The sequence below is a fragment of the Glycine max genome, chromosome 2, assembly GCF_000004515.6.
Source record: "Glycine max cultivar Williams 82 chromosome 2, Glycine_max_v4.0, whole genome shotgun sequence".
NCBI classification, from domain to species: Eukaryota; Viridiplantae; Streptophyta; class Magnoliopsida; order Fabales; family Fabaceae; genus Glycine; species Glycine max.
In genome coordinates this window covers 49,440,608-49,452,337 of record NC_016089.4, presented here as the reverse complement: position 1 = coordinate 49,452,337, position 11,730 = coordinate 49,440,608, and the positions used below count along the sequence as shown (strand labels likewise).

At 29.3% G+C, this 11,730-nt stretch overlaps 1 protein-coding gene across 1 annotated transcript; it reads right to left on the bottom strand.

Annotated features, from left to right (window-relative positions):
- Window positions 1–2,620: 2,620 nt before the first annotated feature.
- On the bottom strand, window positions 2,621–5,983 carry LOC100812850 (pectinesterase QRT1). Its single transcript, XM_006576065.4, has 5 exons — window positions 5,468–5,983; window positions 4,323–4,617; window positions 3,587–3,784; window positions 3,193–3,428; window positions 2,621–2,956 (listed from the first exon to the last, which is right to left on the bottom strand). Exons 1-5 carry the CDS (start codon window positions 5,740–5,742, stop codon window positions 2,809–2,811), a joined length of 1,152 nt encoding a protein of 383 aa, XP_006576128.1. The 5' UTR covers window positions 5,743–5,983; the 3' UTR covers window positions 2,621–2,808.
- Window positions 5,984–11,730: the final 5,747 nt, after the last annotated feature.

The following is an 11,730-nucleotide window of genomic DNA, read 5'->3' as shown; positions in this document are numbered from 1 at the left end:
TCATTACAGTCCTTGGCCATTTAAGGTAAAAACAATAAATAAGCTTCACTCATGAGTAACGAGTTGATGGTGTCATGAATCATAATTCTCTCACACACGCTTCCATCTCCCGCTATAGGCAAGGATTGGTTAGGCTCATACATTCACATATATGAATTTGCTTCATTTACATAAGAAAAATAAAGGAAGTGTAAAAGGTTATGGATAAAGGTATCGGAAATGAGAGACAGTAAATATCAAGGAATGGGAAGTTCTGTTTTATTTGGTTCCGGTGGTGAAGATTCTTGGAATTGTGCGTGCACATATGGGAACATATCTAGTGAAAATAAAATTCATGTTAATAACGCAAGAAAGGTATATTTGGTCATAGAATTAGATTTGAAGGTAAAAAAAAAAAAAAAAACCCTCAATAAATTGATCGAGTGAATGGTCTCACATCAAGCATATAAATGTAAAATTACTATTTTAAAAAAGCCTTGAACATATATCTTGTAATTTTTATGACTCAAATATAGTTTCATAGTCTATATATATTTTTGTCAACAATCAATAATTATCACTTAATATTTTAATTAAAAATTATTTTACTTTAATTTCATCCCATTCTCTTTCTTTGTTTTCCTTTCCTTTCACTTTCTTCTCTTAATCAAATATATCATAATATTTTATTAAGTGGATTCCAAAATAACTCTTATTTTTAATTTTTATTATATAATTATTAGTTATTATTAAAAGTTGTTTGTTGTACCCACTAACAATGAGAAATTACTAAGTGATCTCAGAACATCACTTAATTTATTTTTTATATAACATGTAATCAAATGTTATTAATTTTTTTCATATATAAATTTAAAAACTTAAACACGTGACATATAAAAATTAGTCTGAATCATAAATAACAGATAAGTGATACTCTTTGATCACATAATAATTTCTCCACTAGCAGAGTAGAGAATTCTATATTCTCTCTGGGCCAAATTCCCCACTACCAATATATTGCAGCATCTCAGCCCTTCATTGACCATTGTAAAACAGTTAAATGAGAGAGAATATAGTGAATGGTTTTGATTTTAACTGAAGAGAAGATTTTGATGCAGAGGCAGGAGAAGATCCATATTGCACTAACGGTGTTAAGCAGTGATGCTTAACAAGCTTTGTGTCTAATAGTTGCTCCCAAATAAGCACTGTTCTTATTTAGATTAGAACCCATGTAATAAGCACAATGGAGACTTCCTTGGACTCACCCCATATCCAACTCCTGCAATTTCATCTATTGTTGTTATAGGAAAAAGATTAGTGTTTTCCTATCTTTACTTAACACCTATATAGTAAAAGAGAAGAGAAAAAGGATGCTGGTATGTATATATAATAAATATTGTGATATGATACAAAGAAATAGAGTATTACTAAAGTGTATAATATGTGAAGATGTTCATTTATCATCACTCTTAATTTTCATTTTCAATATATATCTACTACTATATAATAAGAGAACAACCTTCTTAGCCACAAGTTTAAGTAAATATTTTCCAACTGGATGTTACAGACTGGGGGTTTTTGTGCAAGGAATCCAGTAAACAAATTGTCATCAAAAAGTATCAACAACAGGGCTCAATGGAAGAGAAATCATTCACACGTTGACTTGTATTTTTTGTTTTGGACGAGATTTTCCCCTGCAAGAAATTGAATTTTTATATTAAAAGTTAATTTAAATACAATTAATTAATATATTTAGTATAAAAGAATACTTTGACTCTATATTTAATAACTTTATATAAAAATATATTGACAAATATTCATGACGGTATTAAAAAAATTATATATATATAATTGAATCTATCAATATTTTTTTAACATTTTATGCATTTCATAAATACACCTTGATGATATTTTTTATATTTATATCAGAGAATGTGTGCGCGTTCGTGCGTTCAAAGTAAATATGAATGATGAGCCTACTTATGTAAAATCTTACTTATGCTATAGTCACACGCTGCTTGTTTAACACACAGCGAGTGAATCAATTTACTATTTTTAGTCTTTTTTATAAATAAAAAACTATTAAAAATACTGGTATTTGTTTCTTATTAAAAAAAATGAACTTATTGGTTTGGTGTTGTATGAGAAGAAATTTGCCTTTGGCTTGGTCTGAGAACACGCTAGAACTCCAACCAAAATGTATGGTTAATTCATTTTATGTTTCTTAACTTGATCATGGCCTATCGATCATTTGTGGTGCTAATAAATTTTTGTAATTCTATATAACCAAGTGCTTTAAGTAATTAATTTCATGGAACCTTTGACGCATAAGTTTAATTTATGTGATTTTTATAAGAGGATTTAACTCAATTAGTTGTTAATAATTATTATATATATAAAAAATATCTTATTAGACGTTAAAACTTTTTTTGTATTGTGATTATTACTTAGTGTCAATTATTATTACTTACCTAAACAATTTATTGTAAGAGACTGAACTTATTACTTGGTGTACGTCAGTTATTATTTCTAATTATTGTAAGAGTTATTGAAGCTTCCCTTCGCGTACTTCTTCCATGTGCTAGAGAAGGTCCTAATTATTAATATAATTTAATTAGCACTTGGTAGAGAGCAGAAAAAACTTTTGAACTGAACACAAAATTGTTTACAATTATCCATAATTAGGATTCTATGACAACTTGTTTCTGTCTCTTGAAATCTAAGCTAGTTAGCACACATTTTTTCGTGGTGCTATGTAAATAAATAAATAAAGAGATGAATATATAGAGAAGCAAGCATATGTATATCATACAGTAGGTAAATTGGCTATTATAGTCTAAGCCATCCATCTCCATATATATAGTCTCTGCTCAGGAAAGGCATAGCTTCCTCACTGCTTAAAGCTTTTGACCATTCCACTCTCTCAGTTCTATTTGATCCTTTTCCTGAGCATTCATACTCCCCAAACATCGCAGTCCTGTCATAACCAGAAAAGAAAAAAAATTGCTTTTTATTATTTCTATTTTTCAAAAAAAAAATCTTATAATGATTAGTTATTAGACATTTGTAACGAGAGTCGTACTAAGATACTAAGATGAGTGATTTTATGAAACATTCCCGTGTTACATTCAGCAAAAAAAAACATTTGCAACGATTTTCTGATTAAATAACATTTGATATCATTTAAGTGAGAGTTGGTAATTGGTATGATACCCTTGTCTAGATGGATCACCCCAATCGCTCCATCCCAAAGGAAAAATAACATCATCCATGTGACAGTAGGAATATGTTGTTGTTGCATACTTGCCCCATGCTCTACCAAGAAAAACACTACCACTTCCTTTGATTGTGCAATTAACAAACGAAAACCCTGTATCTTCATCTTCTGAATCCCTGTGATGAGCTGCAATTGCTCCCCAAAACTCAGCTACAGAGTCTAGTACACACTCCTGGTGCAACAAATCGATCAACGCCAATTCAAAGTGTTAGAAGGCAGCTTAGAAGTAAAAGTGACAAATGATTTTGCATAAACTATGTGAGTTATGTGTACAAGTTTGTTCCAAAAGAAGTAAACATTAAAAAACAACCAAAGTGACAATTTATTTACATGGAACAATGATTTTGCGTTGCCACATATAAAATCAACGGATCCTTGAATGTAACTTCGGTAGAAATAATGGATTCCTGTGCTATCCAAGAGAGTGTCCTGCTCCCCCACAAGCTTAACTCGATAAAATACAGCTTTATCACCGTCTACACGCAATGCTACTGCTTGACGTTTATCTGCATCTTTATCTACCAAATTCTGAAAAACAAATATAGACATGCATGTTTCTTTTTGTATTACTTAGGCTTCAGTCAGCACATATTATTTTTTCTGAAAGCAATAATGCATCAAAGCTATCATAGGGTCTGTTTGGCTATATTTTTTTATAAAAAAATTAAAAGAAAAAAATAAAATTAACTTCTCTAATAAATTAAAATTAATTTATACATAAGTTAAAGTTAACTTTTTACAGAAATTAAATGATTTTATCTTATCTAAAAATGCTGGTTTGAGTTTTTATTTTATTTTATGGATGAGTTGATTTTAACTTATTTTATGTGGTTAGAAATATATTTTTTTTACTATAAGTGATATGATAGGTTCTCTTATTAAGATTATCGACATACTTCACACTAAAAAAAAACTTATTTAAACAGGGTGCAGGGGCATTCCTAAGATTGTCTAATTGAGTAATTGGTGCATTCTTAAGATTGTGTAGTTGAATGGTAGTAGTATTTAGTAACCCTCCCTCTAAAAAAAGAAAAAGGTAGGTAGCAATAAGTTAGTTGTTAATTACCTCAATTGTAAGAGCAGTTGCGCAGAAGAAATCAGATTCTACCCATACAGTTGCTGTACTAACCGTGCCCATTTCTTGGCCATCTGAGCCTTTGTCTGATGCCTTAGTACTATTTGTGATGATGGGTATGGCATTCGCTATCTCCGTTATATTTAGTGCGTTCGCATTCGCCGTTATATTATTCTTTAGTGCTTTCGCGTTCGCCGTTATATTTGCCCCTCTCGCATTCATTGTTATATTAGGTTTACCTATAAATGAAATAAACGGCTTGCTTTTCGGCACATGCACTCTTTCTCTGCATAAGCAACACATTATTGCATATCTCAATTATTAATTACAAAATATTGACATTTAAATCGTGCATGTGATTGATGAGATAGATAGATAGATGCATATGCTATATCTCATATAATTAAAGACAAATACACAAAATTTCACTAGCAACCCATACCAAAACCAAAGTGACCCTTTCCTATTCAATTAATAATTTAAGATGTATTATATCACTTCCCACGAACTAATTTAAAGAGCATTTCGCTTATTTGTGACTCTTATTACTTTTTTTGACAATTAATTGTATATATCTCATTAAGAGATGAAATAAAATTTTAAATTCACCTACTATATTAACTTGGCGATTTCAAGTTTTGTTTTATATTTTAAAATAAAATCCCAAAGTTAACAGTATATATTCAAACTAGTGAAATTACAAATTGTAAATAGATGAAAGGTATATCGCTAGAAATCTAACATTTAAATGGACAAAAACATTCAAATTATTTCATATAGTATTTAATTCAAAAGGAGAGAAAAGAAGAAACTAGATATATCAAAGATTAATATATATATATATATATATATATATATATATATATATATGGAAGATTTATTAAATCGTTTAAACTATCGGGAAGTATATATAGTATACTTTGCATATATATCACATCTGTAGCACATATAATTCGCACCATGCATATATCACTTTTCCTTTTAAAAAATAATCGTTTAACTTGTTCATCTGGAAACGGAAGAACTAGCAAAGAAAAATAACTGCTTGCAACTATAATTAGGATGTAAAAGCTAAGAGAAATTTTATATAAAATCCTAATTATTTGATGAAAATGAACTAAATTGCCATTGCAAACCTATAAATTCCAGGATAAATGTATATCTTGACCCTTTCTGTGTTGTTTTGGGGAACCATATCTACAGCCCCTTGAACAGTCGTTGAATCTCCGTTACCAGTTTGGTCGACCACAATAATTCGACCACCAACATTGGATGTTATACCTTGTTCATCAACCATGAAGTCTTCCCACGTAATGAAGTTTCTAGCATGATCACTATCAGTGTCACCTTGCACCTGAACACACTTCATCAACAACAAAACCAAAGAAACCAAAGCTGATAATAACCTCATCCTAGCTAGGAAATAACACACTTGAACTTTGTAATGTGTGGTAAAGGAATGTAAGAAGATATTGAAGACACGGAGTGAATAGAATGATCGAGAATCTAAGACAATATTGGGGAATAAGAGATGAATATTGGGTTTAATGAAGGAGTTGGATTATAAGTTCAATGAAGAGAATCTTAAAGGAGTGAGTTTTATGTCGTTTAAGTTTATACGGAACTCAACAACAAGAAGAGCGGTTGTAATTTCATGGGCTGTGCGAAGGCATTGGATGAAATTATTTCTATTACTTAGTTAGCTAGGAAACAAAATCTGATCCCTATATACAATAGTGTTTAAGATCGGAATAGTAGTTCCTCAAAAAGAACGGAATAGTGGTTGTAATATTGCAAGTACCATGTGGTAATAAGAAAGCCCACTTAGGTAGTTTAGAGATATATATTTATTACAAATAATGTTTATTGGAAAAATTATACGGGTATTCATGTTATATAAATTTCTATATTTTTAAGAGTTTAATTTATATGCACAGTTAAATAATAATAGTATTAATTTTATAATAATTATATTTTATTTAATAGTAATTTTATCTTATAAATTTTATATATAAAAAGGGCCATACTTTTAAGTTAGTAAATATGCATTACATTCAACAAATATCTAATAAATATATTGGGTCAGTTATTTAAACTTAAAAAAGTAATTTTAAAATAAAAAATGATAATTTTTTAATACATATATTATTTACTGCTTAAAATAAAAAAAAATATTATTTTAAGCAAAAATTGTTTAAATAAATACTAAGAAAACAAAAAAATGTTTATTTTATTAAAATAAATATTTTTTAACAAATAAGCTTAAATAAACCAGTAAATTACGTTTAATGAATATAACATTTAATTATATTACTTAAACTGATTATATATATTATATTCAATAAATAAATTTATTTGTATATAGATCGTAGATGTCGTGGAAGTTTGGCTTTCTCAACTGTAAACGAATTAAGAAATTGGGTAGATTGACAACTCATAAGAGGGAAATTCCAAGTTGATTTGGTCAAAATTGGTCCTGCTAGTGCTTGCGGTGGACACTGTTGCGTGATTAGGCGAAAATTAACCTGTTGCTCAATTGACAATTTCAAGTTAAGCTCGTTGTATGTGTTTGTGGCTACAGAAAAGTCAAAGTTAAGTTGTACACAGCAAAAGGTAGTGCTTAATTAACTCATGCCTGGGGTGAAAATGAAAAGAATAAATAAGCCGTTCTTTTTGAGTGTGACAATTAAAATCTCAGTGCCTTCAGACTATAATGGTTAGTTAATACTCATTTCAATTCTTTATTGACATAGTAAGTAACACTCAGTGGCAGTGCCCATTATTGACCAAAACAATCAATAAACTCCACCTTCTTTCACTACCATCTATCTACCTCCCATACGACCACTATTTTATTAAAGTCATACTTTGCCTTGTTTGGCAGTACGTGAATGGAAATTTGTACACTAAAATTCATTTTTGTCATAATTTTTTTTCCAATTTCATCTAAGTATAAACTTTATTACTTTAGTCTCTTAACATTCTTGATAATTTATTTTGATATTAGATATTTGTTCTTATACTTACATTCATCTCCATTAAACTTTATAAATAAATCTGTGACTGTGGATCTATCCCTATTAAATAAGTATCTACTTTACTCATTACAAGTATTCGTAAGGTCTAAGTATCCTCCCTAATTTTATGGGACTAATTTTTATTTTTTTTTAAACTTGAAGAACTCATCTGAAATAAAATAAAATAAAAACAAAATAAGTCCAAAATTGTATTACCTAAAATGTTATTATTTTAATATATATTTACAGCATGTAAATGCTGAATTAGGCACTATTGGTTTGGACCTGGATCAGCCGTATCTGGGCCTGACATTGTAAGCTAGGCCCATAAAAGGTAATTGAAAAAATGGATAAAAAAAAAAGGGAGAAACAGAATGAAAGAGTGTAAGCCATTGAAAGCTTGAAACAAATGGCGGGTTATGCCACTACTTCACTTCCTCTCTTCCAGCTCAAACTTGGCGTCATTCATTCTACTCTCTCTTTGGTAACAACTTGAAGCTCAGAACCCAAAAAGCCCCGCACTTATAAAAAACTTGCGTGTGTGTGTGTTAAAGTTGTCTATTAGTTTAAATAGTCCAAACGGGTTTGAGGATGAAGTTCAAGCCTTGAAGCGTTTTCCTTATGTCTTCTTTGTAGAAATTAGGATAATAAGAATTCAACTTTTAAGATATATATATATATATATATATATATATATTATTCAAAGCTCAAGGCACAATATTGGCCATGAGCTCTTCATATCACCCTCAACTTGATGGCCAGATTGAGAATCTTAATGAGATCTTTGAGATGTATCTAAAGTGCTTTGTATTTGAACATCCTAAGAGTTGGGTTACTATGCTACCTTGAGCTTAATTTTGGTATAACACTTCTTTCCACCAAAGCTTGGGTATGACACCATTTTAAGAAGTTTTTGGTAGACCTCCACCATCGGTGATGCACTATGAGGTTGATCCTAAAGATCCTGATCCACTCAAGGATTTATTATAACTACGTGATCAAATTTTAAGCAAGCTTAAAGTTAATTTACTAAAGGCTCAACAATATATGAAGATGCAAGCTGATAAGAAAAGAAGAGATTTGCAATTTAAGGTTGGTGATTTGGTTTTAGTTAAGCTACAACCCTATAGGCAACATTCAGTGGCTTTGAGGAAGCATCAGAAGCTAGGCATGCGCTATTTTGGTCCATTTCGAGTGATTAAAAGAATTGGTACAGTAGCATATAAAGTAAAGTTGTCTGAGTCTGCTAAAATACATCCTGTATTTCATGTTGCTCTTCAGAAACCATTTCATGGCAAAAGTCCTCCACCATATCTTCCTTTTCCATTAACTTCTAGTGAACTGGGACCAACGCTTTGCCCATGGAAGGTGTTGGATGTTTAAGTTGTCAAACATTAGAAGCTACGGTGTCACAATTGTTGATTCAATGGGAAGCAACTGAAGTTAATGATGTTACTTGGGAAGACTTGCGGGGTATATGTGAATCTTATCCTCAATTTAACCTTGAGGACAAGGTTGTTTTTGATGGAAAAGGTAATGCAACATGCATAAAGAAGGAAGAAGAGTTGGCGCGAAATTCTATTAGAAGGGAGGGACACGTGGCTCACGATCCGCAAAGTAAGGGAGATAGGCGTAGCACAAGGTTAAGGAGGGAGAACATAAGGCTGGAGGATTACACGTTTTAGGAATTATTCGGAGGTGACTCATTTCTCTATTTCTCTTCTTTTTCTTCTCTGAGAGTGTGATTCTTCTCTCCATTATTCCTTTCTCTCACTCTACCCTTCTTCTCAGGTGATTCTACTGTCGGTGGACGACCGAGGAGTGTGCTCGCGATCATCGTTCGTCCTTTACTTTGTTGCCTCACGGTTTCTGTTGCTTATTGTTGGTTTTAATTCTCTACTCATTATAATAGACTGTTGTTGAATAATTGAATTGTTCCAAAACATGTTTGGTAAATAACTTATTTTAATAGTTTGTAATGCTTTTTTTTTAAATGCTACCTAATGTCACAATTATGTTATGCTTTTTAATTATTAAACAGAATATGGGGTGAAGAACTTCATTTTAACAACTAAAAATAAACTAAACACAAATAATTACAGCTAAAAGTTAAAGTCTCAAGTAAATTAAAAATATGAGAAATAAAAGTGCAATCAAACTTTTATATAAAACAGCCGCCTAGGAACAAGACAAGTATGTCTTGACTGCCAAGTTTGGTCCAAAAGAAATATTATTTTTTTAGGTCCTTTTACTTTACAATGCCAATAAATACATAAGTTCCAAAATATGTTTGAAGACCTAAGATATCCACCATACGCGAAAGATTCCCTTTTTTTCATAAACAGTTGATCTGTGGCATATGATACAAAAACAACTTAAAAATAGAATAAAGACTCGCATGGGACAAGAGAGATGGTATAAAACAGATACTGCCGGACATAATAAAGAGTGAAATATATATTTTACTATATATCTTTACATATTTAATATTATAACAAATTACATTAGCATCTAATTTTTTAATTTTCCAAAGAGTTTAATGGTAATGCGGTTAAAATATAAAATAATTTTAGAAGGTGATTTGTGATTGAATGATAATATAAATTTATTTATTTATTTTGAAAAAAATAAGAGTTTTAATATGATGTATTTTCAAATAATTAAGAGAAATTATTTGTGATGGATAAAAATATAAATGTTTTATATAGTGTGTTTGGATACAAAATTTGAAGGGGATCTTAAATTCTCTAATTTACAATTCATCGTTTGGATTTAATCTTAAGTAGAATTTAAAATTTGAATTTTTTTTTAAAAAAAAATCTACACAGACTAAAACTATGGAATTCTAATTTGCCTGTAAAATATGAGAATTTTAGAATTCTCTTCCCAGTTACTCACGCTTAGTGTTAATATATTCTATTTAGGGATAACATTCACAATTCAAAATTCTATGGCCCTATGATATTTTATTTTTTTACTGTTTGGCCATAAGTCTCGTGATCTTTCACTTTTTCCCCCCTATAGTACAGGTATCTTCTACAAAATCAATAGGAAATAATTCTTAATGAACCAAAAATATCCAGACTATGGTCAGACTGATTCTTTAAACAATTTTTTTCATATATAAAACTCGATTTCAAGACCTTAAAAATGAAAGATATACTACTTAAATCTACCACTCGTTAGTATCTATAACTTTCATTTTATGTACATTTAATGATAGATAGTATTAATTACAAAATATTCATTCTCTCATGTAAAATCACCGCCAATCAAATAATAAAATGTTATAAACTCTTTACTTTGTATGTTCAAGGTGGCTAAGCCCATGAATATGTTTTTTTTTTTCTTTAGGGGAAGGAGCATGGATATGTTGAAGCTATGATAATGGTGATGTCATGGGTTACATGGGAATTGGATTGGGAATGTGGTATAGGGAATGTATATTTGAAACAATTTGACTCAATGAAACCAAAGGTGGACTTTTCCTTTTACAAAACCTGCAGGTTCTAAGAATCTCCAAGACTTTAAACGTATAATTAAATAATTCGCCTTTATAAAATAAAAATAATTTCTCAGAGTGAAATAAATTTATCATGTTATTTTTATTCTTAACGCATGTAATTTTATTATTAAAATCATTTTAGACTTTAAAAATAATAATTAAACTAATCAGTTTAGTTTATGTAATTTCGCCTTTTTCATACGTCAAATTAATATATTTTTTAATTTTATTTTATGTTAAGATTTCATTTTTATTTCTTACTTTCTACTACCTATATTCTAAAAATTAATTACTTTGTTGTGTACTATATTCCTCTCTACTACCTAACGAATATCAATTAAAAAAAACTTAAAACTGTAATGGTAATATGCATAGCTAATTTAAAAGCATTTAAATTTAAAATAAGAATAAAATTTATAATTCTTCATAGAATAATACATTAAGAATTTAATTATATATATATATATATATATATATAATTAAAACAAAATAATAGTTACTAGATAAATCTATTATAATATTGTAAATAAATTATAAAACAGTTTACGGGTAGGACTTTTACTCACTCATACTTTCTTAATTATTATTTTTTACAAATTAATTAATTTTTTTAATGTTTGCTTTCTTTGTCTTTTAGACGTGCATTCAATGCATTACTCAGATAATAATAAAAATTTCTTCCAACTACCTCAGATTACTTTTTTTTTTGTTTTAGCTTTTCGCGTGTATTTCAATATTTCATCTTTTTAGGTTTTTTTTATCTTTATGTTATGTTTAAATTAATTTTAAACAATTAATTTATTTATCAACATTTAAAAAAATGTCATAAATTAAATTGTTTATTGTAAATGTAAATTATATATATATATATATATAT